This window comes from Dryobates pubescens, chromosome 31 (genome assembly GCF_014839835.1).
Source record: "Dryobates pubescens isolate bDryPub1 chromosome 31, bDryPub1.pri, whole genome shotgun sequence".
Lineage (NCBI taxonomy): Eukaryota > Metazoa > Chordata > Aves > Piciformes > Picidae > Dryobates > Dryobates pubescens.
In genome coordinates, this window is record NC_071642.1 from 11953406 (window position 1) to 11976150 (window position 22745).

Here is a 22745-nt window from a genome sequence, read left to right on the forward strand (position 1 = left end):
AGCGGCAGCCGGCTGCCGTGTGGGCGTGTCTCGTGAGCGGGCCGTTAGCTCTCCCAACAGAGACGCCGTACAGGTCGGAGGGCTTTTGTGATCGTTCCGCGTTCGGGTGCTAAAAAGTCCCTCCTGCCCGGGAGTCCGCGGCACGGAGAGCGGGGCGGCACAAGGCCGGTTCCCGGGAACTACTGTCCCTCTGTGCCCCTTTGGCCGCGGTGCCGCGCGGTGCTCCGCGGTGCCTGGCGGCCGCAAGGTGTTAGCGAAGGTGGGCGATGGCGCGGAGTGATACACAGCAGTGCGGCCCGGTTTGAATGGCGGCGGCGCGCGCGCCGGTCGGGGAGCGCTGGGCGGCGCGGGCGGAGGTGAGCGGCCGGGGGGCAGCCGGGGGCTGTGCCTGGCCGGGAGGGGAGCGCCGCGGCTGCGGCTAGGGGCTGAGCGCGGAGGGAGTCGGGGTGTCCCGGAGTCACCGCAGTGGGGAGTCAGCCCTGCCCCGCCGCGTTTGGCGTTAACGAGCAGGCCTCGCTTGAGGGAGGCGCCGCGGACGTTGGTTGGTCTGTTGCCCTGGGCAGCGCTGCCACCGCGCTCCTGCAGGAGCTTCTGGCATAAGCTTGGTGCCGTGCTGCCGCCGGGCACCGCTGCAGTGGCAGTTGGCATTTGCTGCTCTTGGACATCTAACAGCCCCCCACGAAGGGATCCTTTGAAAGACCGCACAAGACAGTCAGTAGATACGAGCCAGCAGTGCCCAGGTGGCCGACGAAGCCAAAGGTGCCCTGGCTTGTATTAGAAACACGGTGGGGAGCAGGGAGGGACAGGGAGGCCACACCTTGAGTGTTCAGCCTGGAGAGGAGGAGGCTGAGTGGAGACCTCACTGCTCTCTACGGCTTCCTGGAGTCCAAAGTTTTCCAGCTAGTATCCAGCTCCTACGACTTGTTGCAGCACTTGCAGTAGCAGTGTGGCAGTGTGAGGGACGTGAAGTGTAAGTCTAATAAGGAATGAATGCAGGGCCTCTGTTTCCTCCCTCAAGGAACATTTCTGCTGCAGGGTTCTGTTGCCGTTTGTCTCTACGGTGCTGGCCTGTGGTGTCTTTCGGTGGAGCTTACTGTAGATCAGATTTTCCCTGTCCACTGCCCTGTCAAACACCTTGTTCCAGGAAAAAAATCCAAAACTCTTAAGTTTGGTAGAAGTTTGGGAATGGGAGTGAACTATTAAAATATCTTTCTCCTTTTATTTGATAGCTTTTTCTGTCCTCCAGTGAGACACCTGACTCAGTCTTTCTTCAAATCAGTCCCTAGCCATGCACAGAAGACTGAAGGATGGAAATTCTCTCCTGAGAGCTCAAGACAATGAGAACACACACACAGAAGAAAAGGAGGAGAGCTCTTGTCCTGAGCTGTCAAAGGACCAGGAGATTTGCAAAGGCATAAAGGCATTCAAGGAGAATTTAGGCAATGGGCAGGAGGTGCAGCTGCCAGGAGTCCCCCTGCAGCACCCCAGAAGATGTGGCAGGCGCTCGCGGCACACCGGGGAAGGTGTGGCCAGCTGCCAGCTCACCCAGTGCCCTGTGGGCATGCTGCAAGGGGGTGCTGCTGGGGAGCATGCCTTGCCTTTCAGCAGTAGGGAAAATCTGCCAGGAAGCAGCCCTCTTCCTTTGGGGGAGGAATGCTGCCTGACGCCCAGGAGGGACAAAGCAGAAGGATCATCTGCCTGTGGGCTCTCAGCGAGCCAGGGGCAGACACCTGTGGGCTTTACACCTGCAAGAGTTGCTGAATTTGGGCTCACCCAGGAAAACTTTACTATAGGTAAGGCTGGTGTGGCTGGTGACTTGTCCTTCTCAGGGGACAGCTGGAGGTCATGTAGCCAAAAGCTTCCCCTTGGGTCAGGTGCAGGTTGTCTGCCTTTAGGGAGCAACCTGCTTTTGCTCAGGAAGGTGTCTTGAGCTGAGCAGCTCACTTTGGATGTCTTGGTTTCTCCTCTCCTGTCCTCACTTCAGGGGCATCTCCAGCTTCACTGAAATTCAGACGAAGAGCAGGCATTGGGGCGCGGGGCTCACCGGAGAACAACAGCCTCATTCAGTTCCTTGCCCAGCAGAGAAGCAACAGGCAGAAAGAAGCTTTGGCTCAGGTGAAAGTCTCTCAAATTTCTGTTGTGCCAGTATAGGTCCCTCAGGGATCAAGATGTGCTGGCAGGAAGGGAAGGGAAGGCAAGGCAAGGCTCAGGAAGCAGCCATAGCAGGAACCATGGCTTCAATTTTGTTGACTTTCCATGGACTCTTTACTTCAGAGCCAGGGGATGTTGGGAGGTTGGTTGTGTAGAGCATGGGGGCTTTGCTCCTTTACCTTTACTTTCCTACCTTTGACATGCTTGATTGTTGCCAGTTAGTGTTGATAGTTCATAGTGAAGTAAATCCCAGCATAAGTGACTTGATTTTTAAGCAGGCTCACCCTTCAACTAGCACAGACTGTCAGACACCAAATTCTAGGGCTGCTCTGGAGGGGTAGGCTATGAAAGGCAATAAAGCTGAAGAGATTCTTGACACAGTTCCTGATTTGCATGGTTTTACTATGAAATATGAGCATTTTCTTCTTTTCTGAGTCTATTTTCCGTGCCAAAGTGCAAAGTGGTAAAGCCTGTGCTATCCTGGGGACACACAATAGTCTGATGAGGTGAATTTTGTTTTGGCAGGTCAGTCCTTTCAAACATGTCAGGCTGCTGAAGGACAAGATAGACACCTTTCAAACATCTTTTAAAGCAGTAGAAGAGGAAACTGGCACCCCTGGACTGTCACGAGTGGCTGAGGCCTCCCAGGATACAGGCTCCTGTAAGCTGATGTGTTCCTGGTGCATGCCTGACCTTAAACATTGGGGCACAAGACAGGAACACTTAGCACAACCAAAAACCTTTCCCTTGTAAGGACTGTAAAGTCTCTGGGTGTGGTTAGAGGAGTTTTGCTCATTTAAAGCTAATTGCTTGGTTCATCCTGAGCAGTGGCTTTGTGAGTGTCTCAAGACACCAAGGGTAAAGGTGGCAGCAGGTGCTCAGAGGGGGATGGAGGTTTTGGTGGTGTGCATTTGTCATTCACCTGGCTAAACGCTAAAGTCTGCAGCTCTCCTTCAGGCTTTAATGGTCCGTTCTGTCTGCTTGCTCTAAAGGTTTCAGTTCTGAGCACTGCACTAGAGATGCTGGAATGAATGTTTTATCAGATCTGAGCAGAGAGCAGGAAGGGAGCCCAGTGTGTGATGGAAGCAGTCTCTGCATCTCCCCAGCACAGCCCAGCAGGCCTCCGTGGGCTGAGCGTGCACAGAGCGGCTACTGGCTGCCACCTGTGCCGAAGAGAACACCAGAGAGGCAACCACTGGAGGGAATGCAGGTTGGTCACTGATTTACTGACTCCTGCAGTCATGGCTGCAGAGCCAGAGGTGAATCTGGTCCTTCAGTAATGATACTCTTGTCTAACATGCTTAGTGACTGACTGCTGTGAATGAGGAACAGCTGAATGCTGTCAATGCTCTCTCCTCCCTGCCTACCTGGGAAGCTTTGTTGGAAGCTTTCCTGTTAGGAGAGGATCCATGTTGAGCTTCATTCCTTTAGAAAACCAGTAATGGGCTGACTATTAAATGTTGTTGACAGAAAAAGTTCTTTTCACTTGATTTGAGCAGAGGCAGTAGCTGAGATGGTACTGATAGGTGACTGTCACTTGCTAGGAATGCTCCTGTGATGCCCTTGATGGAGGAGGTGAATCTCCTGCAGTCTCCAGCTGTGCAGAAATCCTTGAAGCACTGCAAACAGGTCAGATTCCCCTTTTGGGGTTTGTGCAGGCAGATCATTATGTGGGACCATAAGGTTTTGTCTCTGGTAAATCCAAAGAATGATTTGTATCTACCTCTGGGGTAGCTCATGTGTGGCATCCTGCTGCGTGCACTGGAAAATAAGGTTGCCAAGGAGAATGGCTATTGAAAAAATAGCAGTCTGTGTTTTTAATTGCAACAGAGGAAACTGAAAGACAGAGCTCTGAGAAGCCAAAGAAGAAAAAAGTTACTTTTGGGCAAGACCTGAGCCCAGAAATCTTTGATGAAGCTTTGCCTGCAAATGCTCCGCTGTGCAGGGGAGGGACCCCTGTGCAGCTGCACAGGCACAGCAGCCCTTCTGCAAGGCTCAGTCTCACTCAGGAGCCATTGCCCCAGCCCAGCTTCGATTGCTCTGAGGTAAGTTTGTAGCTGTTTGGTTCTTTTTTTCCTTGAAGTCATAAAAACAGCTTCTTAGTCTCTGTGAATGCTCAGTTTCTGCTTAATGTTTTGGTTTTGAAAGGCAATTGCTGAGCTGATGAAACAGTCTGCTTGAGGCTTGGGGATGGCACTGGGAAGTGCTTCTGAGCAGCATTTTGTCCTGTATAAAACTGAGTGCTGGTTGGACTCAAAACAGTTTTGCCTTGGCTTATTCATATCCTTTTGATTTTGCATTTCTTTCTGCCTTATGTAGCTTCTTTAAGGACAAAACAATTTTGTTCTCTTACCTGGCTGTTCCAAGCACTGCTGGAGCAGGGCTGCTTCAGTCTGTCTGGTGTAGTGCATTGCCAAAAGGTTGCCTTTTCTTGTTTAAAGGATTGTGACCCTCTTGAGGGGGTAGTGCAGGACGCTGTTGCTGCAGATCTTGTGCCTGCTGAAAATGCAGAAGGTAAGTTCAGCTTCTGGTTCTGTCAGTAGATAATGCAGCTCTGTCCCTGGAGATGCAGAGATGGGGATCTGCTTCAGCTGCACTCAGATTTAGTGCCCTTGTTCTCTTCTAAAGACCTCTGCAGTCGCTGCAGTGTTTCCCTGCTGTGGGTTCACTGGGGGTGGTGCTTTTCTGTGCCAGTGGCTGAGCTACTGCTCTGAGTAACTCTGCTCAGGGTCTTCAGGCCGATATTGCAGCCTGGGTCTTAACAAGCAAGACAACCACAAAACAATTGAAAAGGGCTTGTGCAAGTGCCAGCATCTGTAGGAAACCTCTCCAAGTGCTGACTGGTTTACCAAACACTCAGAGGTTTTAACTCTTTTCTGAAGTGTTTGTTAAATCTTGCCACGAGTGGGAGCTCCTCAGGCTGAGCTGACTGAAGACTGCACGAAGTCAGGAATGGTGTGGATTCTCCTCAAACGTGCTGTCACTTTCTGTGCTGGTATTGAGTTCTCTCATTTTCTGCATCCCTAGCAGCAGAGACTGGCAAGCCTGACAGGATGAGAACTCGCTCCTCTACGAAGAGGAAGGTAAATCTCTGTAGAGGGGGTGCCTGGGTTGCTTAGGTTTTTAACTTCCCAGGCAGAATCATTCTCTTTTTCTACCTTCTGATGCTACAAAAATTTTACACCCTCAGCTAGGAGGGCTGGATACATCCAGGTGCGTGGAAACATCCCTGCCAGTGCCGGTACTTGTCTTAGGACATCTCATTTCTGAATGTGGTTTTCATGCACAGTTAAGTCTTTTCATGTTCCTCAGCAGTGCAGCACCACCTCAGAGGGGCCTGATGCTGGCATCGCCGCTGCCACAGCTCCTGAGAGCGCTAAGGATAACCGCAGGCGGAACAAGCATCCAGACCAGAACACAACCACGGCTGCTGCCAAAAAGCCACGAGTAAGTGACAGCCCTCTGCAGCTGGGGCCTGCTGCCTGCTTCCTCCCACAGGTGTCCTTCCTTGTCTCCTTGGCATGGCTTTGTCCTACCAAAGATTTCTGAAGGCTCTCAGGTTTCCTGCTGCCAGGGAAGCCCTGGTGTCATCCTTTGCTGCAGCGCTGCCCCGGGGCTGGGGGGCGGCAGCAAGGGGATGCAGTGCTCTGCTCTGCCCTTTCAGAAGAGAAAACGTGCAGGCTGTGTGAGAAGGAGAAAGAAAGTCAAAGCATCTCTGTATGGGGAGAGAACAATGGCTTCTAGGAAACCCCTTCTGAGCCCTGTCCCTGAGGTTTCAGAGTGCTCCTTGTCTCCAGGCTCAGCACTTTTTTCAGGTAATGTGGTTTTGGGGTTTGTTTGGCCTTGCTCTTTTGGTGACTTTCAATTTTTTATTTCAAGTTGTGCTCAAAGATCTGATGGAGTTGTGAGCATAGGTAGGGCCCAGTTGTGCATTTCACACTGTACCTTGCCTCTGCAGCAGTAGAGTCCAGAGGATCAATAGTATCCAGCTGGATAATTGTAACTCCTGTGGGACTCGAGTGTGAGCGCTTGGGGCACTGATATTCCCCCAGTCTCTGGAAGTGCTGAGTTGGGTGTTAGGAAAGGGATGTGCACTGGGGCTTCCACATCACTTCTCTGCAGTGGGTTCTTTAGAGGGTTGCTTTGTTGAGCTAAGATCCTGTAAAGCCTCTGCTGTGATATTGCACAGGAGACTGTGTCCATTTACCAGTGCAACCTCTTGTCTGTTATGATGCAGAGGATGTGTTCTCAGGTGGCACCAAGCCTGGAAGTGCTTGGAAGGATGTCCAACAGAAGCCAATGGCTGAGAGAATGAGAGGCCAAACCACCTGTGCAGCTGATACTTCTGGAAGCTCTGAGGACCTGGATGTGGCAGAAGGCAGCAGTTCCCATGACACAGTGCTCCAGGTGTCAGGTGGTGATCTGGAGTCTGCTGCTGGCACTGAACAGGAGGTAACTGAGGTGCTTAAGGATACTGCTAGGAAGTCAGGATTGATCCTGATGCTGTCAGATCAAAAAAGGGAAGGGAAAAACCATGATTAAGCAGGGGAGCAGGCTGCTGGAGAGCCCATGGAATCTCCATCCTTGGAAGGAGATTGCAGAGCTCATTGTCAGGCTCTGGAGCAGATTCCAGCCTGTGGATTCTGTGTGGTTGGTTGGGGTCCTTTCGATAACGTCCAGACTTGATGTAGCAGATGTCTAGTGTTCAGCTCTTTGAAACCAGGTTGGATGGGGCCTTGAACAGCCTAGCCTGGTCTAGCAGATGGTGTCCCTGCCCATAACAGGGGGTTGGAACTGGGTGACCTGTAAGGGCCCTTCCAACCCAAGCCAGTCTGATCTGCCTTTTTATTTTCTCCCCAGTTCTCCCACACTGTGCCAGAGGCCAGGGCTGGCTTTGATACCTCTGACTGTGCCCCACAGGGTGAGCAGGCTGCACGGGCAAGAGAGGCAGAAGAAAGCACTTCCCTGATGGAAAACAAGAGGTTAGAAGGAGATCTTCTCAGTGAGGCAGAGTGGGTAGCTGGGCTGGAATTCCTGGAGCAGGACAGAGGGGTGCATGAGGGTGCCAGAGGAGCTCTGCAGCCACAGCAGTGTTCTGCCAGAGGGCGTCGAAGGAGGAGAACAAGAAGCGGAGCTGTTCCTTTTCCAGCTTTTCAACAGGAGGACACAACTGAAGACAATCTTCTGCTGCCTTCTTTTCATGTGGAAGAATTCTTAGCTGCTCCTCTTGATTCTTTTAATGTGGAAGAATTCTTGTCTGCTCCTCAGCCAAAACATGACCCCTCAGAGCCATCTCGTGGGGCAGTGAGAGTGAGGCGCAGCATGAGGCTGCAGGAGGATGCCCAGAGCGAAGGCCTTGCCTGGCTTCTGCTGCCCGAGGAGATGCAGAGTTGTGCTCCCCTGCTGGCTCCTGCTCGCAAGCTCAGGAGGAGCACAACTGTCCTGAGAGAATCTGAGAACCTTCACCATGGAGTGCAAAACCTCAGCCAGTTCCCAGCAGCAGGGAAGGAGAACCAGGGCTCTGCACACCCTGCTGCTGCCTGCCGGCGGCCACGCAGGAGGAGCCTCTACACATCCACCCCTCAGGGGGCAGCAGCTGGGGCCCTGGCACACAGAAGGAGCATAGGCGGGGGCCGAAGCCACTCTGAAGAGGCAAAAATTCCTCTTCACAGTAGCTAACACTTAGCAAGGGTTCTGCTGCCTCTGGTTTTCTGAAGGGAAGGTCAGTGTCAGACTCCTCTGTCCCATCTCCAACTCCCTTCTCTCTCCTGCCTTTCCTTAGTTTTTCCTTACTCCATGGATAGCTTAGAACTGCTGTTCCTTGTCTTGATGCCTAAAATACATTCACTCAGATTAATGTTAGTAAAAAAACCCAACAACTCTTAAACCTTTGTTGTCTAAACCATGAATTAAAAATAAATAAAATGAGAGTGGGGCTGTGGGGAGTGGAGCTGTCCTTCAGTGCTGGAGGGGCTCAGGGTGTGCTACAGGCACTGTCTGTTGTTCAGGACCTGTCTGCAGAGTCAAACCTGCATAAAAATAACACTGTTCTGCTTGCTTTCAAGCTTTAACAGCAGCTGTATTTTATTTTTGTCAGTGTTAGAAACAAGGCCACAGAAGAGCTCAGGTTTCACTGGGGCTGCACTAGGACAGTGTGAAAACTGAAAGCCACATCACAGGTTAGGGGTTGGAAGGGACCTCGAAAGCTCATCCAGTTCACCCCTTGCCATGTTCCTCTGGCATCTCTGCTCCAGCTTGCACCCCTTGCCCCTTGTCCTGTCATTGGACATCACTTGAGCAGAACATGGCTCCATCCTCCCCTCACTGCCCTCACAGGCACTGCATCCTCATAGGCACGACTGAGGGCGCCTCTCAGTTAAGAAAATGGGGAGAGGGGAAAAGAAGCCACTGCAGGATCCCAAGAGTAGTTTCAGCCCTCAGGAGTGGGCAGAGAAAAATGTTCAAGCTGCTCACAGGTAGATGAGCAGTGGAAATAAACCCAAAGTGCGGTTGGGTGTTCTTTAAACTGCTCTGCTTCAAGAGTGGGAGGTAAACTGCAAATCCCAGTGTTTGAACTTGGAATCAGGCAAGGTCTAATTTCACCGAGTCCCAGTAGAGAAGGTGAAGCTGTGCCTGTGACTTACAGACAGGGCTAATGTATTAGTGTTGTAATTAAGTCCTGTAAATTGTGCATAGCAGAGCAATTAACAACTGTAGCCAGGCTGGGGGGGGAGAAGGAAAACCTGTGTGCACTGGGAGTGAGGGCATGGAACACATTCCCTAAGTCCAACCTGAAAAACCTGGTGTTAGTCTTGGGTTCTTTCCAGTGACCCCTTGACTCCCATCTTCCTGCCCCCTGCACAGAGCTGGGGCTGGTCAGCTCTGCCTGTGTTTGGAAGGCAGAGGAGACAGCTCTGATGAATGGCTTTTATTGTACAGCATTTCAGACCCTTCCTGGCTGCATTCGGATGGAGTGGAAAATGTTCTGCCCTGTGCTGCAGCCAAGACAAACACAACATATTCCCTGAACCTGGATCTGTGCTTCACTCAAGCTGGCAGCAGTTAGAGCTCTGCTCTGAAACAAGAATTCAGTCTGACAATTTTTAGGCCTTGTGCAGCTGAATGCAACAGCCAAAGAAAATACTAGGGGAAAAATTCAATAATACAGATATTTACAGCTTGCAGGTGGCATTAATCTTTGGGGTGCTTGGTGTTTAGATTTCAGAATCCCTCTCAGCTGGGAGAGGTGGGGGTTGCAACAAAGAGATATATTTTTAGATATAAATTAGGGGGGGGTTAATGAGAATGGTCTTTCTGAAGAAAATCCATTTTATGTGGCTCCCTGTTGGGTGATAAATAGTTGTGATTCAAGGCTTTAAAAGTTGAGGGCCTATCAAGAAACTGAAAATTTTCCAAGCACAAGACCCAGCAAAGAGCAGTGAAAGCTCCTGACAGAAGCCTGCTCTCCCCTGACTGCTTTCCAGCCTGGCTGAAGTTGGGTTAAAAACCTTCTTTAAGGTGCAGGCTTACTGCTGGTTTTCAGCAGTGCCAGCCAGGGCCTTCTGTGCTGTGCAATGGGTTTTATAGCCTCAGCATCCCTCGTTGTTAGGAATAACAACAACAACTACTACATGGAGCCAGCACTGCCTGGAGGCCTCTTGAGCACTGTAACAACGGAGGACTAAAAGTCAATGATCAAAGCAGGCCCTGTGCCTGGTAGCTCCCAACCCCACCCCACAAGCAGCAATCCCTGTGAATAAATACTGCAAAACTTGTCCTGTGTTCAGCAGCCAGATGAGCTTCACTTGTGAAGGGATTGACAACATCATGAGAGACTCCAGGCAAGGTGTCCCACAGCCTGAAGAGAAGTTGCAAGAACAAATAGTGGTTATTCCTGGACAGCCTTTATGATGTGGGGAACTAAGCAAGCTAGGGAGCAGGAAATTGGAGGGTTTGTTCCCTCTGGGCTGGGGCTGTGCTTGTGCTGCTCTTGAGTGAAGTTACTGCTCAGGCTCCTTGTTCTTTGTCTTTGCCAGAGCTTGTGACATCAGGGTGAAAAACCCAGATCTGAAATCACCATCCATTAAATCAAGGGAGTTACACTGAAGATACTCTTTGAGGCCATGCTTCCCTGCCATAAATAACCTGCCTGTGGCATGCAAATGTTTAGACAAACAAATGCACTTCATTCCATGAGCAGGAGGTCAGCAACACTGAGCTTTGGTAGTAAATAATATTCACTAATGCAGATCTGTTCAGGTTGTAAGGGAATTCACATCTGAACTGTGGCTTGGGCGTGCTGAGTATCCTCCTGTGTGCTGTTGAGGAAGAAGGAGCTGTGTGGGTACAAATATTAATGATTAATAAAAAGCTCCTCTTGCTCTCCCTTCAAGGGGAAAATAAATCTGGAGTACCCATGGACTTGCCAGGAAGGCTTTGTGAGGTTTATGTAAGCAGTAAGTAATGTAGCTGTAGTTTATCTTCATGTGAGCAGTAGATAGCAGGAGCTGTGCAGAACAAGCCTCAGACCTCCTCCGGACGTTTGCCTCTTGGGTCTCCCACTGCCTGCTGTGCCTTGCTGAGGTCTCCTGCATTGCTGCGCTCCTCTGCCTCGGCTTTGGTGTCTGCTGCCTTCTGCTGTGCCTCACTTACCTTACTTCTGCCTTCCCAGTGCTTCCTTCCCTTGCTTAACGTCCTGGTGTCCAGTTTGTGCCAGCCCCCAAAGTGGCAAACTGCTCCAGGGAGCGATGGTCCAAGAAGGGAAGGGAAGCAGCTGGCAGCACAGGAGGTGTGCACACAAGATGCTGCAAGTCCAACATAGGAAACCTTTGCTGCCAGCAACTTTTTCTGGTGCTTGGCACAGTGCCTCTTAATAGAGCCACAGAAAGCTTTAGCCACAGCCAGATCCGTGGTGCTGAGTGCCTTGGGGCTGCACCTTTGTATGGGAGCTGAAGCCCTATAAGGCTGGAGGCAGAATTCAGCTGAGCAGCTTCACACCGACGCGGAACAGCCAAAGCCTTAAACAGTTCCTCTTATTAGCCAGGAGAATCTCTGCTTCTGAAAAGGGCTTTTTTCTCATTCCACCAAGGATCAGCAGGGACTTGGGGTGGTGGTTGAGGAGAAGTCTTAAACTAAATCCTCAAACTTTCCATTTCCATGTTTTTAGGCTGCCTCTCCCCTGCTCTCAGCACAACTCGTGGGCCTGTGCCAAAAGCTGTTTAAACAATATTAAGATGTTTTCTTCAAACTTCTCCCTAGGAAGATACTCTTTTTCAAGAGGAATGTTTTCCCTGGAGCATTACATCATGAATTGGTTCAGTTCTTGGAGTAAGAAATTGGACCAAATGGTGGAGAGGGTCTCCAGGGGAAACATACTTCTGCTGTTAAGTATTCCCCCCAGAAAGCTTAGAAACCGCTTACACAGAACCATTCTGTCCACATTTAGCCTTTCACCTTGCTGCAGCTGAGCAGAGGCAGGGGGGGGTTAGGCTTTTGTAAGGAAACTTGAACCTCCTTTGGTTTTGTCATTACATTTCCCCCACTCTCAACTGTGTCTTGTGAGCTGAGCTCTGGCAATGGCCAATCTCATTCCTGACAGCAGCGCTGCAGAATGCTGCATTGGGTTTGTGTGCAAACTGTTCATGAAATCTTCATTACCAAGGCTTCCTTGGAAACTCCCCACTTTGGGCTCTTATGTTTTGAGGATTAAAGTAAGAGGAAGCTCTGAAAAGAGCAGAGGAGGGAGGGATTTGGGTGGGTGAGAGGGACAGCAGCCATGTGAACAATGTCTGAGCTCTTACAGCTCTGTGTTTCCTCTCGCATTCCTCTTGCAGCACTGGAGGCCCTTGCTATGGTTTCCTCTGTCAGCTGAAAGCCTCAGAAGGAGAAGTGCTCCCCTTTGAGATCAGCTCAGATGGTTGGGTTTCTACCTCGGCAGTTCTGCTCTGTGGAAGCTGGCAGGCTCACAATGAAGGTCCACATTTTGCTTTGTAGGCATTAAGGACCTAAAACCACACTGCAGGCAGAAGCTGGATTTGGAAAGCTTTCATTTGTTGACCTGGAGCTGACACAATTGCCTTGCAGGATCTAAAATGAAGCTACCACCCTGTGTGATACAACAGAAGAACAAACATGCCCCAGGCAGGACACTCAGTGGCTCCTGACGGGCTTGACCTGAACCATGGAGCTGAATTAGGAGCCTCCTGTGATAGTCCTGAGTCATGTTCCCGTCAGTGTTTTGGGCAATGTTCTGCTGTCCCAGAACTCTTGATGGGCAGAGAGAGAATTTTTGTATCCCAAATCTTTTGTCTGGCACCTTCAAACACTTCTTAGAAAACCAAACACAAGCAAAAGCTCAGATGAATTCTCACCACACTCTGCAGGCACAGGAGGCTGAGGAGAAGGTCAGGCCCTACAGAGGCTTTCTCTGTCCCCAGCTGATGTCTCTCTAGGCAGTGGAGTGGGCTTGGTGGATTTTTAAAGAAAAAACTCCCAGGCAGATGGAACTGTTCCTGGCCAGGACCACTTGCTGGTCCAGCACTACAAGTGGAACTGGCACAGGACTCTAAAAGACTCCTGCCAACGTGTATTTAAATTATGTAATCACATGAAGCAACTAATTGCACTGTGCAGCCTTCTGCTGCACCCAGGCCACGAAATCCTGGAATAACAAAGTGTCTGCAGGTAGTGCAAGGTGGTAAGAAGCTCCCTTGGCATTGCAGAGGTCCTCTTGGAGTTTGGTGCCTCAGGTTCTACATCTGCACAAGGAGATGTCCACCTCTTGTGAGCAGTGGGAAGTGCATTCACAACCAGCAATGAGCTGGTTTTAACTCTTTCTGTGCCAATTACATCTCTGCACAGGGGTGAATCATTTGATGGTCAGCAGCACTGATGTCCCTGCTGCTCAGGTGCACAGCAACAGCCCCAGTGCCTCAAGGGTGCTGCTGTCAGAGCAGAGGAGGCTTGCAGAGCTTTGTAAAGCCCTTCAGATAATGTCTTTTATATCTGTGATTGATTTATTTGATATTTATGCAGTTGGCAGTGGGATTTGAAATATAACATAAGCACTTCCTGAGATGTCAGTGCTGCACTGTTAGTGGTCTGCACAAGGCTGTAATTCATATCTGCAGGTGCTTGCTCTGCTATCAAACACTGCACTAACATCATGCCTGTGGAATCCGGCCCTCCCCAGCGGCCCATTTGTATCCTGATATGCCCACATCTTTCCTATGTGTGTTTTTCTTTCTTAAGGAGCTCTCATTTCCTCCAATAGGATATGTTTTATTTCATCCTTTTTCCTGCACTCACTCATATTAATGTCACCACACTCACTGGTAATGGCTGGGCTGGGCAATCGCCCGTGCAGCCCCAGAGCACGGCCTGAAACCCAACGCCTGGACACTTTGTCAAGCAATGGAGGGTGGCTGAGGGAAGGGAGGGCAGAGCTGCTTTTTGGACTCTGATTTGAACTTCCCCCGTTAAAGGTGCGTGGATCATGCTCAGCACAGCCCATGGCCCCTGCTTTGTGCTCCAGGACAGGGCAGGTGTCCCGGGGTGGGAGTTTTCTGGGGTCCTTCTGCCACATGGTCTGATGGTGGTGACCTGCCTGCCTCCTTTGCTGTGCTTTGCCTACCCCTGGTGATGAGCACACAGCTGGGGACAGCAGGGCTGGCAGTGAGCTGCATGGATGCCCTCAATGCACAGCTCTAGCACGTGGGGATGGCCTCACACCAGCAGGGCCGGGGCTGCACGCCTGGACACTGCACTCTGTCACAGCAGGGAACAAAACACAGCCACAAATGAGTGCAAGGTGGAAATAATCTTTGAGGGGAGAGGTGGAGGGGAATGAAAAGTTATTAAAAGCAGAAGAGATCTCAGGGAACTCAGCTTGGTGCCATTCTCATGAAGAAGCTTTGAATACAGCAGGGAAAAGGCATCGGGAGGAATTACCCAAAATGGGTGGCACAAATGCGAGCAGAAAGTAATTCATCAGCTTTGGAGGCACTCAGCTCAAACTGTGAGCTGGATTTGCCTGACCTGCATTGGGGAGCAAGCGTTAATGAAAGGGCCACAGCAGCTCCTGGCTCCTTCAGTTCGTTCATTTCCCACTAGATGTCTCCGGTGTAAAAACTAATTAGGAATCTTCTTGATTGAACTGGGGAACAAAACAGGATGAAGCTTTACTTTTTCTTTTTCCTTTTCTTTCTTTTTTCTTTTTAATTATTTTTATTTCTTTTCCAGTCTGCTGCTGCTGTGCAGAGTGCAGCTTAACCCTTGAGCCTTCTCCAGTAACTACTGCAGGATGACAAGAGGCCACTCAAAGGATGCACTTCGTGGAATGCTTCAGTTTTAGGGGTTTAATACTAGAGAGTTGTCCAAGTGTTGTGAAAATCAAATCTTTATTCCCACCAATTCTTTGGCTGCTGCCTGGAATATGCAACTCATCTCCCAGCTCTGGTGACACCAGCAGCAGGCTGTGAACCAGCCCTGGGTTTTATTTAGCACTCTGTTGGCAATGCTGTGTTTGAGCTTGGACCTCCCTTTGGGATTTCTCTTTGCAGAAGGCTCTGGGTGAGCTTGCAGAAGAGTTTTCTCTGAAGTGTTTGCTCTAAACAGATCCCAGGATCCACCCACATGGATCCTGCTGCAGGGCTGAGGCTCCCTCCTAGAAAAACCCAGAGTTTCTGTTGGCATTTTTCTGTGGCCTGCAGATGAGGAGCTGTGAGAAGTGTGGTAGCGCTTCAGTATTGGAGAGTCAGGGACCTGTTGATTTCTCTTTCTTTGCTTTTTGAAGCCTGGGTCTTGATACTCTCTGTGTGCTGCCTTTGCCCTGCCATGCAGTGTTGTTGTGCCTGCATCGAGCAGCTCTGTCCCGGCTGCTGTTGGGGGTGGCACTGGTTGAAGAGCACACAGTCAGCCTCAGACATCGCCAGCAGGCACCTGTCCTGTTTAGGCTGCCTCTCCTCAGCTCCTACATTTCCTTCTTTATCCTCTCTCTCTGTGCAGCCTGTTGTGTTGCCTTCCACACTGAACCCTGCTCTTCAGCCTGGCCTTGGCCACAGCGACACACAGTCCCAGCACTCTGCTGGCAACCAGTGAGCTCTGTGTGCATCTGCAGCACCTCTCAGAGTCCCCAGGCTTGACAGGGATCTATGGGCACTATTTTAATTAGATAATAGAATAATTTCACATGCAATTGAAAGTGCTGCAGGGGAAGCAGGGGGGTGTTTGGGAAGGTGGATTGTAATTACCCGAGCTGGAATTCGGCCAGGATGCAGAGGTGAGGCTTCAGAGGGCACCGAGGGACCTGCAACTAGCACAAGTAGTTAAAATCTCAGCTAGACTTCTGATTTGAAAGATGCAGCCTCACAGCCTGGTGCCCCCACAGAGTCCTTGCTCAGGACTGAGCACAGCTACCAGAAAAAGCCACAAGCAATTTTCCACAATAAAGGCACAAAGGAAACAGAGGTGACTGTGGGACTGGGACTGGGACCGGGATTTGTTCTGCCCCAGATTGTCCTTGGCATTTTCTGCTACACTTCCCACAACTCACAAAAAATTGAGTTCAGCAGGAGCTGGTTCAGGGAGCTGAGATTTGAAGTCTCGTGGCTGAAGTGGTCATTTGGTCATGTGAGAGACCTCAAAGACTTGGGCATTTGGCAGCATTTTCAGTGGAAGATGAGCACAAGCCCTGAGTGACCTAAAAGAGGGTGAGGGCATAAAATCTGAGCCTTAATCAGACTGAGAAGTCCAGGGCTGGTTCAGTTCTCAGTCCTGGACAAGCTGCTGGTATCATTAGGGCACTCTCTAACTTTTGCTCTCTGGGAAGGACCCTTCTGATTTTGCTCTCTGCTGCTGCTCAGGCAGATATAAGCTCCCCTGTGCTGCAGTCTTGGTGGCTCTGTGGTACAATAACCAGCACCCTGCCATAAGCCTTGTGTGAAAAATGGCCTGAGACTGCTTTACAAGTCCAGAGAAACACTGCTGCAGGGGTGACCCCCGTGCAAGGTCACAGATGTTCTGCATGGTGGGGGAAGAGCTGGTTCCATGTGTGCAGGCCAGGAGAAGTCTCTGGCTGCTCTCAGCCTTTCCCTCGGTTGCTGCAGTGCTGCCAGCCGGCTGCAGAGCTCTACACAGCCTGGCAGAGCTCCCTGTGGAGGTGACACAAAGCAGGGTCGTGGTGGCAGGCTGGGCCCAGAGCTTCCTGCTCCCTTTCCCTTCACTTTGCACTTAAAATAAAAACCCCAAGTTTTACATGCCCAGCCAGCCACATAGGATGGAATTCTGAAGGATAAAATGGAGCAGGTCTTGAGGAGGTTTGTAACTCAACATCAGTTTGGAAACTGCCTAAATGTGCGGAAATTCACCTGCAGAAATGGATCTGGAATCACTTGGATGATCTCTCTAGTCTCCCCTGCATGCCCTTGAAAGCTTACCTGTTGCAGATGGGTTTCTGTGACCTGGCTTGGGTTCTTTCTTTGCCTAAATGTGAGTGAGGCTCTGCTGGGTTCTGAGCAGTGGCTTGTGGCCTCCCCCTCATATCTTCCTTGTTTTTTCTGACGTGGATATTGCTATCATCATCCTCCTGCTCTCAGGCTGGCACCAATGCTTACAGGAGCTTTACAAGAGAGCATCTCAACCAGAGTTAATTTCTAGATTCTGCACTTAGAGAGCTCAAGGGTTTAGTAAATCAAGGTCAAGATATCAGCCACAATTTCTTCTGCAGGGAAACTGAGGCAAGAAGATTTTTCTGGATTATATGGCAAGTGATATAAATGTGTGAGCTGTTTGTACTGGAAGACTGCTGAGCTGGGCTGACCTTGTGATCTAAGGCAAGAGGCATAAATCTCAAAGGCTGGGATTAGGAATAACAACTCCTACAAGCAGAGTTCCCCCTTCCTTCTCCTGCTGCTTGCTCTTGTGTACTGGTGACTTGAAAAGGGCTGCCAGGCCTGAAAAGCTCCTAGTTTACAGAATTAGTCAACATAGTCCTGTGGCTTGGCATTGCATAAATTACACCAAACACTTTCATCCCTGAGCAAGCTGTAACAGGAGGGGAAGAGCCAGGAGGTAACTCGAGTTACAACTGTTAATGACAAAAGAAAACTTGGAGCTGCCTTTCCAGTGCATGTTAATTTAGTGGCATTTAATTTTTTTTCAGTTAGGGTTTTCACCTCTTGACCACTGCTTGATCCATGAAATTGCAAAGCAAACCCTTTGTTTGCCATTGGTACAAGAGGTTCAACTGCTTTCCCTGCTCTCTGTCATCCCCCCTTACTTCTGGGCCTCTTTCAAACTGATTAAAGCACCTCCGGGTCTAATCCACGCTGTTCTCTCACTGCATGTCTCAGTCAACAAGCAAATATTGTCTTTATCTTAAAAGCAAACAGCCAGCAGCTGATGGCATGAAGAAGAGGAGCTCAGATACTCCAGGAGGGACGATGCTAGGTTTGCGGAGAGGGCGACTCGGGGCCTTGCCCTGCCGGCTTCCGGCCACTAGATAGCGACAGAGAGCCGCCGACAGAGACCGCAGCGCGCCGGGCAGGCTGCGGCGCAGGCTTCTCCCCTCTGTCTTAGGCACTTAAGGGTAGAGCCTAGAGTGACCTTTGCTGCCTTGGGCTCTGTGGAGAAATATCTCAGACATGTGCAATGTGCCTCCTTTGTTTAAATAGGCGCTGTCAAGGTGTTGTAGGCTCTGTTATCCAACCCCCCCATGGAAGTTCACCAGCAGAACAAATTTTCTTGTAGGTATTTTATCTGCTTTGCACATGTAGAGCTGTTTGGAGAAGACTGCCCGTGCCTGGGTGGAGGGGAAGGCTGCATTTCCAAGGGGAAGGTTGCATTTCTAAGGGGAAGGTTGCATTTCCAAGGGGAAGGCTGCATTTCTAAGGGGAAGGATACATTTCCAAGGGGAAGGATGCCCTTCTAAGGGGAAGGATGCATTTCCAAGGGGAAGGTTGCATTTCCAAGGGGAAGGATGCATTTCTAAGAGGAAGGATGCATTTCCAAGGGGAAGGATGCATTTCTAAGGGGAAGGATATATTTCCAAGGGGAAGGATGCACTTCTAAGGGGAAGGCTGCATTTCCAAGGGGAAGGATGCATTTCTAAGGGGAAGGATACATTTCCAAGGGGAAGGATGCACTTCTAAGGGGAAGGATGCATTTCCAAGGGGAAGGATGCATTTCCAAGGGGAAGGTTGCATTTCCAAGGGGAAGGATGCATTTCCAAGGGGAAGGATGCATTTCCAAGGGGAAGGCTGCATTTCTAAGAGGAAGGATACATTTCCAAGGGGAAGGATGCATTTCCAAGGGGAAGGATGCATTTCCAAGGGGAAGGATGCATTTCTAAGGGGAAGGATGCACTTCTAAGGGGAAGGATGCATTTCCAAGGGGAAGGATGCATTTCTAAGGGGAAGGATGCATTTCCAAGGGGAAGGCTGCATTTCCAAGGGGAAGGATGCATTTCCAAGGGGAAGGATGCACTTCTAAGGGGAAGGATGCATTTCCAAGGGGAAGGATGCATTTCTAAGGGGAAGGATGCATTTCCAAGGGGAAGGCTGCATTTCCAAGGGGAAGGATGCATTTCCAAGGGGAAGGATGCACTTCTAAGGGGAAGGATGCATTTCCAAGGGGAAGGATGCATTTCCAAGGGGAAGGATGCATTTCTAAGGGGAAGGATGCACTTCTAAGGGGAAGGATGCATTTCCAAGGGGAAGGTTGCATTTCCAAGGGGAAGGATGCACTTCCAAGGGGAAGGATGCATTTCTAAGGGGAAGGATGCATTTCCAAGGGGAAGGATGCACTTCCAAGGGGAAGGATGCACTTCTAAGGGGAAGGATGCATTTCCAAGGGGAAGGATGCATTTCCAAGGGGAAGGATGCACTTCCAAGGGGAAGGATGCATTTCCAAGGGGAAGGATGCACTTCTAAGGGGAAGGTTGCATTTCCAAGGGGAAGGATGCATTTCCAAGGGGAAGGATGCATTTCCAAGGGGAAGGATGCACTTCTAAGGGGAAGGTTGCATTTCCAAGGGGAAGGATGCATTTCCAAGGGGAAGGTTGCATTTCCAAGGGGAAGGATGCATTTCTGAGGGGAAGGTTGCATTTCCAAGGGGAAGGATGCATTTCTGAGGGGAAGGTTGCATTTCCAAGGGGAAGGATGCATTTCCAAGGGGAAGGATGCATTTCTGAGGGGAAGGTTGCATTTCCAAGGGGAAGGATGCATTTCCAAGGGGAAGGATGCATTTCTGAGGGGAAGGTTGCATTTCTAGGGGAAGGCTGCATTTCTGAGGGGAAGGCTGCATTTCTGAGGGGGAGGATGCCTCAGCCCTGACCTTAGAGCTGTCTCTGATCACTTGTGTCATTGCCCAGCCCCAGTTTCCCCCCTGTAACATGGGGATGCTCCTGACTCATTTTGGTGAGAAGCTCTGGGCTGTCCCATTGCTTTGTGAGGAAGATGCTGAGGCTGCCTTGTTTGCTTGGGTTTTAGCAGGTCACACATGAAGGGAGTCAAGAAGCAGAGCCTGCTGACAGCTGCTGTGGGGTGGTAGAACACTGTGGTGTGTGTTTGAGGATCAAAAGCATGGACAATGTGGGAAATGCCTTTCCTGCACCTGCCCTGGAAGGAAGATCTCCGCTGAGACACCTACATCGTCCAGCTGATGTATCAGCAGAGCCGGAAGGTTAATCCCACTTTTGTCTTCAGGTGGACTTCAGCAGTGCCCACTAGAGAGCAAAAGCTGCCTGTGATACACCTTCTGTGCTGGCCTGAGGCCATTGCCTCTGATTCCTTCACCTGCAGAAGTGCAGGCTGGAAACGTGGAGTCCTGCCTGTGTCCGTAATTATTTGCAACTGAGAGCATCTTGTGTCTTCTCTTTCTGCAGACTGAGCTGTAGATATCATTTTTAAAACAACAGACTCCTGGGGGGGCTGGGAGGGTGTATAGCCTTCAATAATTAGAGTAGAAAGTGCCAAGGGACATGACAAATGAACCTGCACTGAAAGATGGGCTGAATATTTAAACTGAACACACACAGCTGGTGAGCTGCTTTTCCACCATGAGCCCAGAGCCTGCTCACCTTGCTCAGGACAGCCCTTGTGGTGAGCAGACCCAGGAGCTGCAGTGGGGCTGACCCACAGTGGCCATAACCATGGATCTGATGATTCTGTGATTCTATCTGGCTTGCATAGAAATCATCTTGATATCAGAATGGCACTGCCTGATTGAATCCAACCAGCCCTGTGGGACCAGCCAGAGAGGTTTTGTGAGGCACTCTCAAGTCTTCTGGCAGCAGCAGTTTCACTCCAGGCAGAGACCCTTCAAAAGCCTGAACATCCAAACCAAGCAGAGGAGGCAGCCTGAAAGCCAGGCAGGCCTGTTTGTGGCTGGCTTCTGGTGTATGACAGTGAGAACCTTCAGCTGTGCTCTCAGGCTCGGTGTGTGCAGAGGCTGCTGTGCTGGGGGAACTTCCAGAAGGTGCTTTGGGAGGGCTCAGTCCAAACCTCTGTGGATGGCACATCTGCTTCACTGCTAATCTACAGAGCACTCACTGGAGGCCTGGGCATAGCTGGATGTGGTCTCCTTGGCTTTGCTGGGGTAGATACAAAGCTCTCAGGAAAAAGAGAGCTCTGCTCACAGACTGAGTCAGGGAAGCCACCTCCCACCCTGTTCCTAAAGAAAAATACTCTGCCTCCAGGCTCCTAACAGATGGCCTCACTGCTCCTGTTCCACTGCCCATGCACTCTGTGTGTGTGCTGAAAGGAGGAGATGCACTTTGCAGCTACCAACTCTGAAGCTGCAGGGACAGGGGGAATGTGTGAGTGGGCATCTGAACACAGACATGTCCTTGGGATGGGGTTCTCACAGGGTGTGTTAGGGAGGAGATCAAGGCTGCAGCAGTAGCTTGGTTTGTACTGCAGTCTGCCTTCCAGTCAGAACTGGTGATGATGGCCACAAAGATGGTCCAAGGGCTGGAGCACCTGACAGCATTTTCATGTGAGGAGTTCCTCATGCTAAAATGTGGCCATGACCTGAGAGCTGTAAGAGTGCTCTGGGGTGGGGAGCACGTTGGGGGCACTGAGGTGACTTCCCCCCTGCTCAACCCCTGAAGATATGAAAAGTAAACTCTGTCAGCTGGGTGCAGGTTTGCCACCCCCGTGCTGCACTGTCTAGATGCACAGAAGGGGCTCTGTTGGCAGCATCATTTACCTCGGCAGCGCTGGGAAGTGTGAGCTTGTGGAACATATGGGCTGCAATCTCGGGGCAGAGCAGCCTGTGTGAAGGATGCAGCAGCTCAGAAAATATTCTTGTTTTTGTCAGTTTGAATACAAGCTGCTTAAAACTGAGCTGAAGCAAAACACAAATTCCTATGGCTTGAGGAAAATGCTTTACAGTGCCTGCCTTGAACAGATCCCTCCCTTCTTCCTCAGTCTTGTTACATTTCAGTGACTGCAATTAAGAATAAAAAACCCAAGGCAGACCCAGAAAAGTTTGCTACTCTAAAAAGCATCAGTCTGGCACAGGGAAGAGATGAAGCTCCTGCCAAAGTGCAGTCCATGAGAGCATTCCTTCCCTGTGTGAATGAGTTCCAAAGACCCTGGCTCTGGATGGTGGAGAGCCCTTTCTCTACTGTCAGTGGTATGCCAGCGAGGCCAGGGGTCCCCTGCTTGGAGGGTAAAATGTCCTTTGCATACAGGGTAACATCAGGCAGAGATTCTGATCCAAACCCTGGTGCTTAGAGGAGACTCCACTCATGTCAGCAAAGGTTAGTTTGTTGCTTTCTGAGTAGCTAGAAAGAAGTGTTGTGATTTTCACAGAATCATGGAATTATTTCAGTTAGAAAACTTCTCTGAGATCAAGTCAAGCATCTCCCTAACACCATGGCCACCAACCCATGGACCCAGGTGCCATGCCCACACATTTCTTGACCACTTCCACCACTTCCCTGGGCAGCCTGCTCCAGCTTTAATAGGAGATGAATCTTCAACTCTTGAAGAGTCTGATCCTGTGTGACTGAAACCAGTGGGAAACAGTTCCAGTGCTATTCTTCTACTTGTTCTCCATGCAGGAGCAACACCACAATGGAGCTGAACCAAACTCAAGCCATTGTCACCTCTTTGGAGAATTTGTTTTCCCTTGGAGAAAGTCTTCCCATGGAGAAAGTCTTCCCATGCCTTTCGCATTATTGTAACCGACAACTCTAAGACACTGTCTAATGTTAATTCTGCTCGTTGCTGCCAATTATAATCAGAGCTAGTCAAAATAAACAAATTAAACAAATAAACATGTCAAAACATCTCAGTTGTAGAGAAAATAAGCCAAGTCTGAACTCTCTGCGTGCCGTGGCGGAGCCGGCGTGCTGCAGACTGTAAAATGTTCTCTCGCAGCTTTCTCCTCTTGCTGGGGAAAGAGAAGCAAAGGTTGGGTCAGTTTAGAGTTACAGTTTAGCTCTGCCCTGCTAAGGAGCCTGCAACCAAGACCAAATGAAACCCAAATGTTCCTTTAGCTCCTTCACCCACCCTAATGATCGTCTGCTGCATGTTTTAAACGTGGGTTGGTTTTGTCTTTAGGGCTTGGGGATTTTTCTGAGCGATTCT

The 22745-nt window shown here is 50.3% G+C and overlaps 2 protein-coding genes across 2 annotated transcripts; both read left to right on the plus strand.

Moving 5' to 3' along the window:
- The first annotated feature begins 1233 nt into the window (after positions 1-1233).
- Positions 1234-3460, plus strand: LOC128898741 (cell division cycle-associated protein 2-like). Its single transcript, XM_054175033.1, has 4 exons — positions 1234-1793; positions 1985-2115; positions 2677-2812; positions 3144-3460. The coding sequence occupies exons 1-4, from the start codon at positions 1289-1291 to the stop codon at positions 3371-3373; spliced, it is 1002 nt and encodes a 333-aa protein (XP_054031008.1). The 5' UTR covers positions 1234-1288; the 3' UTR covers positions 3374-3460.
- Positions 3393-7830, plus strand: LOC104301256 (cell division cycle-associated protein 2). Its single transcript, XM_054174933.1, has 9 exons — positions 3393-3410; positions 3696-3780; positions 3982-4196; positions 4593-4665; positions 5179-5234; positions 5464-5598; positions 5816-5966; positions 6389-6603; positions 7012-7830. Exons 1-9 carry the CDS (start codon positions 3393-3395, stop codon positions 7828-7830), a joined length of 1767 nt encoding a protein of 588 aa, XP_054030908.1.
- Positions 7831-22745: the final 14915 nt, after the last annotated feature.

Excerpts from the sequence above, each read along its gene's own strand:
- LOC128898741 (XM_054175033.1), top strand. The coding sequence starts at position 1,289 with ATGCACAGAAGACTGAAGGATGGAAATTCTCTCCTGAGAGCTCAAGAC. Across the intron at positions 1,794-1,984 it reads CCAGGAAAACTTTACTATAG|GGGCATCTCCAGCTTCACTG; the intron begins GTAAGGCTGGTG and ends TCCTCACTTCAG. Across the intron at positions 2,116-2,676 it reads AGAAAGAAGCTTTGGCTCAG|GTCAGTCCTTTCAAACATGT; the intron begins GTGAAAGTCTCT and ends TTGTTTTGGCAG.
- LOC104301256 (XM_054174933.1), top strand. Across the intron at positions 3,781-3,981 it reads CCTTGAAGCACTGCAAACAG|AGGAAACTGAAAGACAGAGC; the intron begins GTCAGATTCCCC and ends TAATTGCAACAG. Across the intron at positions 5,235-5,463 it reads GCTCCTCTACGAAGAGGAAG|CAGTGCAGCACCACCTCAGA; the intron begins GTAAATCTCTGT and ends CATGTTCCTCAG.